The sequence below is a fragment of the Saccostrea cucullata genome, unplaced genomic scaffold (genome assembly GCF_032062105.1).
Source record: "Saccostrea cucullata isolate Sc308-1 unplaced genomic scaffold, CSIRO_AGI_Scuc_v1 ctg592, whole genome shotgun sequence".
NCBI classification, from domain to species: domain Eukaryota; kingdom Metazoa; phylum Mollusca; class Bivalvia; order Ostreida; family Ostreidae; genus Saccostrea; species Saccostrea cuccullata.
In genome coordinates, this window is record NW_026922940.1 from 163,887 (window position 1) to 170,000 (window position 6,114).

Consider the following 6,114-nt stretch of genomic DNA (forward strand, 5'->3'; position numbering starts at 1 on the left):
ATCTTCGGTAAGTTTTCTAATGACCATCAGTGCATGGAGTCCTTTTTTTTCAGATAAAAACTAAAGTTAACGAATTGTTAACTATAGTTCACGGTTTGTAAACTATAGTTTACAGTCGATATACGAGGGTTGTCCCGTAAAATCGTGGACAAAGCGTTTTTCTAGAAAAGTAATGGGCGCACTAAGCTGAAAATTTCAGTAAATGTTAATTTATCATATTTAGGTGCATGATAATTTTTTTGATAAAAAGTAGACAAAAATAAACTTTTTATTATGCTTGAATGTGCACGGGGTATTGTCCTACGGAGCACAGACAAAAAACAAGGTTTTATTAAAGAATACATAAGTTTGTATTCAAAATAAAAGTTTTAAATACATAAGATTTGGATTAAAATTATCCTAATTCAATTTCAAAATCAATTTTATAGTCTTTGGAAAAATTTCAAGGCATTTGGTTAATTTTTGGCAGTTTCTCGAGCATTCAAAATGGGAAAGTGGTAAACACAACACGAAAAATTGCGACGTTTAATGACGATACGGCGCACCGGAGAGCAGATCTTTTTTAATTCGATGTTGTGATGACACCTTTAGAGACTTGAAATGACCATAGAAGAAAAAAGATTATAAAAATATCAGCATATCTTAAGTATACATTTGAAATAGAAGTTTTCGTAGTGAAGTCTTTTTTGACTCATTGGGGAGTACAAAACATACGGACGAACTCCTTATGAAATAGCAAAAGACGCTGTCACAGTTAACCGCCGATATGAGATTTTCTATTAGTTGAATGATGGTGAGAATATTGTCCGTAACTTACTGATAAATCTTCAGAAGATCGCATAAGGGTGTCAATTGGTTCTTCGACTGTTTATGGAGACTAAATAATGTGTATCAATGAAATTCCTAAATTTAAATCGGACTCATCCAACTTCATTTTCAGCAAAGAAAAAACGTGGCGCTGTTTTAGACACTTTGACGGTATAATCCAAGGTGAAACAGAACATGGCATAAAATCACATAATTTGTTTATTTATCCTTATATTTATCTGAAATTTGCTGTGTATATTACTAAAATATGTACTAAATAATAGTGAAAATTTCAGGACGCAGTGATGTTTATTTTTTACACTACACAACTTGTCCACGATTTTACGGGACAACCCTCGTACATAGTTTATCAACTGTGAAACTGTGTTTAGCTCCTTTTTATGAAATGTGCCATATAAAAAGCACTTCTACATAATTTTATTGCAAACTTTGAGAATAATATTTTTGAAAATGAAGGCGAACTTATACAGAAGAATTTGCTAAAGTATAATTTTTTTTTCCATTGGCAAATTATTTAAGTCTTTGTGAGATTTTGTAAATTGTAGAGATTTTTTTATTATATGTAAGTATGCTTACATAAGATTAGAAGAAAAATAAAAAAACTGTTGATATAATTGATATTTAATTTTTTATTTCATGTCTGCCGCACTATAGGCTCTTTGTCCCCCTTAATCCCCCATCTTCTTACTATATCATAAATTCTTGATATCCTTGTTTATTTGTTCACAATTAATGAAGATTAACATATTAATCTCAAGAAATACATGTATTTAAAGCTCTCTTAGTAAATGTAAATCATTTACATCGATGTTCCAAGATGTTTGTTATCTCAATATCCTTCATGCATATGTTTATAGCGACGAATGTTTCATTGGGGATATAAACTACTTCCACTAAATATTTGCATCGTAAAATATTTCCAAAAATGAGTATTTAGATTGGTTACAATTCATTTAAAAGTAGTACAATTATTTTTTTTAATTCTACGTTCTACATTAATCTTATGTAAAATAATTAAACACTTTATTTTTTCATGCAAATTCATGCATACAAAAATTCCTTTTTGTTCTAGTACATGTATTTTATTCAACAGAAGTTGTTGAAACTCAGTTGCCTACATTGTATTTCTTTTAAACATATTTATGACATTTTAAGTTGACTTTCTACAGTTTGAGTGTTTCTAATATCTTAATTTGTCTTTGACTAGTTGACTATATTTTTCTAGAATAATTTCTTTTAAACAACATACAAATAAAAAATATTCTTTCATTCTTTTTTTTCATTTCTTATAATAGTGTATTTGTAAATACCTTAAAATATTATTAAGGTGCTGTTTCTAAAGCTGTCCTAAGAGCAGCAGGAAAGACGATAGAAAGAGATTGTCGTAGAAAAGGTGAGAAATGTATTTTTTCTATGTTCCGTTAATGATTGTATGATCCTGGAGCTTTAAAGGAGATTTTGATTATTTTAGAAATTCTGCATCATTTTAAAGTTCCTACATTAAATCTGGATTCTGCAATACAAATAACATATTCCAATAAAAAAAAACGCAATTAATTTCCATTCAAATAGGATGAAGCTAGGAAATTTATTTAGTGGCGGAATTTAATAAAAGAAGAAAATCAACATCTTATGCGTGAAAAGAAGAAAAAACTTGTTGGGCCTTCAACTCGACAATTAGATATATCGACGACGTATTGTCAATTATAGTAATTTCTATTCTTACGTCGACACCATATATATCTTTGTGAGCTTTAGATAAATTATACATAGTCTGACTCATCTGTTTCATACTTCAATATTTTACTTGAAAAAGACGTTACTGGTAATCTAACAACCAGGCTATATGATAAATGTGATGACTTTAACTTTTCTATCGTCATCTTCCCTTATTTTTGCAGCAATATACCTTCATCAATTGCATACGGAGTATATATATCTCAGTTGATTCGTTACGCAAATGCATGCTCTTTGTATGAACAATTTCTAAAACGAGGTAAAGTATTTACAAGCAAACTGACGAAACAAGAATATCAACAGTCTCGCTTAACGTCATCATTTAGTAAGTTCTGTGGTCGATACAATGACCTTGTCAGCAAATACTATTTGTCATTGAGTCAAATGCTAACTGACGTTTTTCATATCAATTGTAAATTCATTATTTATACACCGAATTGACAACGGCTTTTTCCGTTATTTACTGATCATAACAAGGAGCACCGGTCTGCAGGGGATGTTCACTCCTCCATGGCACCTGATCCCACCTCTGATGTTTCGGGGGTCCATGTTTGATCTGCTCCTATTTTGTATTGTTTTATAGACTTTGAGATTGAATATTGTTCGTTATCTCGACATCCTTCTTTATGCTGACTCTGAGATATCTAATAAATATTATGTATTATAGATTTTGTTATTTTATTGTGACAAATGTATATAAACATCTTCTAAAAGTCCAGGAATATTCTAGCCAATTTTAACATAAAATTGAAGCATTTAAGTAGTATCTAAAAGGATGAGGTGACTTGCGGCCCCTCGTATATTGACAAAAAATTAAATGTCTAAATTTTATTCAAATTTTTGTATGTAACTAATCACTGATATGTGTACCTTTATAGAATACTATTTTTAGCAAAAATAGAAACGTGATTTGAAAGATAAAGATCTTAAATTGGGGTAGGGGTATCATGTTAACATTCAATTCCCATTGCATTTTAACCCCGCCCCACTCTTTGAAGCCCTTAAAATATACGAGCGCAGATAGGTACAATTTTCTCCTTTGGCTTGTCACTGTATTTCATTGAAATCTACCTATATTTGAAAGGAGAAAATTGTACCTAACTGCGCTCACATGATATTTTTAAAAAAAATGTAAAATCTAGTTGCCCTTTCCCATTATAAACAGATCGACGGAACTAGATTTTCTGACGTAAGAATGAATTCATATGCTAATCGAGGCACAGGCGATACTTTCTAACTGACCAATCGGCTAAATGAAATTCGTTACGAGTGAGTACCACAAAAATACTATGGAAAAATGCTTGGAATTTTACTGCTTTCCGATGTTTTTTATGCATTTGAGTCATATGTAGATTAGATATGTACCATTTCCGAGACCACAGTAAAATTTATATACAGTTACAAACAATTGATAGGAAATGCATGATAGGCATTAGTTTAAAGTTTTGTAGCGTGTTTGGTGAGCAATTCGCTAGGTCTACACGTATTCCCGAATATCGGTGAATACATGTTTCATGTGCATTTCTTGTCCTAAAAACCATAAATGCTGAAAATCCATGCATATTATGAAGTACATTGTATAAACAGCATTGGCTGACCATTATAAAAGTTTGAAATGTAGAAAAGGATAACAGGTAAATAAACCTTAACCACGTGTCTGCGATAAAATGTAAACGTACTAAACCAGCATGTTTTGTTGTTCTGTCATCGGATTGGGCAATGACTAAGTGCGAAATAATAATAATAGCCATATAACGTCTTCTCGGACACGCATATCCCTCTATTGTACTAAGACCCGCCCATTCTCTTGCCATAAAAGAAAATATTCGCACAAACCTGGCCGAATATAGCTGTGATAGGGTCTAAAAAATCAAAGATAATGCAGTATTCCTTACATGTATGCATTGTGACGTCACGTTTTATTTACCCCCGGCTGAAGTCGGGTGTACGGAAATTTACAACCGCCTTTGTAACCAATGAAAGCTCGTGTTACAAGCTAGATAGGAAATAAAGTTTGTTATTCACCAGAAAAAATATTCATATTGACCGAGGCGGAGCCGAGATCAAATGGATATTTTTCTGGTGAATAACAAACCATATTCAACACCAAAAGAGTCCATAATTGTTTTATTATATAGTCTGGATTTGAATAGATAGACATTGAAGGCTGTATGAGCACACCATTTTCATTTGCGATCTTCCATTGTTGAAAATAAAAAAAAATATCTGGAGATTACTGTTTGCAACCTCCGTGTTTTCCTTTCCGAGTTTCGCTATGTGTAAGACGTCCAAATATTAAATAATAATCCTGGAATAGGTTTGAATAATTGTTTTCTTGCTCAGATACGTAGCTCGCTGCGGCCGTTGCAACCATTGTTTACAACGTTGTTCGATGTTTTGATTGTGACGTCACTATGCCGTTGCACGTGCATTGACCATCCGGTGAATACAGTCTAAAATCCGGTGAATATGTAGTGTTATGAACTGTTTGCGTTTGTATAGATTATATAGGGACTATAAATAGACTATATAATAATAATAAATATTGTTAATGTATGTTGTAGCCAAGTCTTTTTCATCAGGAGAGTATGTTGTTACATCTGGGGGTAATATGAATTGTAAGTACATCATTCATGTGAAAGGCCAGAGATCGACAGAAGGGTGGGAGCGAATGGTGACCAAGGCTCTGACTCATGCTGACAATAAAGGGTGCAGATCCCTATCCTTTCCAGCTCTGGGAACAGGTGTGAGAAATAAAAAAAAAAGATTAATAGCATTTTGGATCCTTATGGCTTTGTGCATTTAGAATTAGAGCCTGAAAGCTAGTGCACTATCCACTTTAGCTTTTCATCATACATTATGATATTTTGCAGCATTCATTAAACAGCAATCCATCAATGACACTATTGCCAATTATTCATAAGCTTTGCAGGTTTGGCTCGTACTTACAAGACATTAAACCCATATCCTTTCTAGGCTAGAAACAGGTCGAGAGAAAAAATATAACTTTAATTGGTGTAATGAGACAGGGATCTTTCGTATGTAATTTAGCTGATTGGAATTAGCGCTGCAATTTTAATTATATATATATAATAATAATAATAAAACCATTTACCATTTTTGTAAAAACTACACAATGAGATGCTTCAACACAAATATCGACCTTTAAAAAGATTTTGATTTGTGTGTGTGTGTGAGTGTGTGGGTGCGTGCGTATGCGTGTGTGTATCAAATAAGTAAAAAAATATTTTGTAAATGTGGAGGTAAAGAAGAAGGTATGGAGTCAATTTAAGTTTTGCCATGTGATTTTCTAAAAAAAATGAAACTGGTGTAAAAGTTGAAAACTCATGCTTTTTAAATAATTGAAATTCAATGCAGAAAAATCAAACAAGTCATTTTTTTCTCACATGTGTTTTTAAATGCTAATCATAATAATAAAAATAATAATAATAATAACTAGATGAGATCTCGTTGCGAGCAACGAGTAGGTCTTCCGTTCAATTTCTCGATAAGATGAGATGTGATTTTGACTGAGATATTCGTAAAAAG

At 32.1% G+C, this 6,114-nt stretch overlaps 1 protein-coding gene across 1 annotated transcript in view; it reads left to right on the top strand.

Moving 5' to 3' along the window:
- Window positions 1–4,922: 4,922 nt before the first annotated feature.
- The window catches only part of LOC134262839 (protein mono-ADP-ribosyltransferase PARP15-like), a 21,434-nt gene continuing 20,242 nt past the window's right edge, over window positions 4,923–6,114 (top strand). Inside the window, exon 1 of the mRNA XM_062745169.1 lies at window positions 4,923–5,309. Coding sequence (XP_062601153.1) covers window positions 5,117–5,309 — 193 coding nt within the window. The 5' untranslated portion in view covers window positions 4,923–5,116. The remainder of the gene's footprint in view (window positions 5,310–6,114) is intronic.